Source organism: Nestor notabilis, unplaced genomic scaffold (genome assembly GCF_000696875.1).
Source record: "Nestor notabilis isolate BGI_N333 unplaced genomic scaffold, ASM69687v1 scaffold24042, whole genome shotgun sequence".
Taxonomy (NCBI): domain Eukaryota; kingdom Metazoa; phylum Chordata; class Aves; order Psittaciformes; family Psittacidae; genus Nestor; species Nestor notabilis.
The window spans coordinates 6,330-6,575 of record NW_009920126.1 but is presented as its reverse complement, the minus strand read 5'-3'; the positions used below and the strand labels follow the sequence as shown (position 1 = coordinate 6,575).

Here is a 246-nt window from a genome sequence, read left to right as displayed (position 1 = left end):
GTGCCTGGGAGCTGGATCGCGCCAGGAGCGGGAGCGCAGGGCCCGGGCTGGAGGCCGATGGCTCTGGAGGGCAGCGGGCGCAGGAGCTGCTCAGTTCCACAGGCTGCGGGGAGCAGGAGGAGGACGAGGAGGAAGAGGAGGAAGAGGGGAGCTGCTACAGCGAGGAAGGGGAGGATGGTGGCAACGTCTACTTCTACTACACCATTGGCGAGCGCTGGATTGAATACCTGCAGCGGACAGAGGGGG

At 66.3% G+C, this 246-nt stretch overlaps 1 protein-coding gene across 1 annotated transcript in view; it reads left to right on the top strand.

Moving 5' to 3' along the window:
- LOC104402624 (F-box/WD repeat-containing protein 7-like) overlaps nt 1-246 on the top strand; it is a gene marked incomplete at its 3' end in the record, with an annotated part of 7,473 nt that overhangs the window by 904 nt on the left and 6,323 nt on the right. Inside the window, 1 exon segment of the mRNA XM_010010543.1 lies at nt 4-246. This exon segment is cut by the window's right edge and continues 24 nt beyond it. Within this exon segment, the coding sequence (XP_010008845.1) occupies nt 4-246 (243 nt within the window).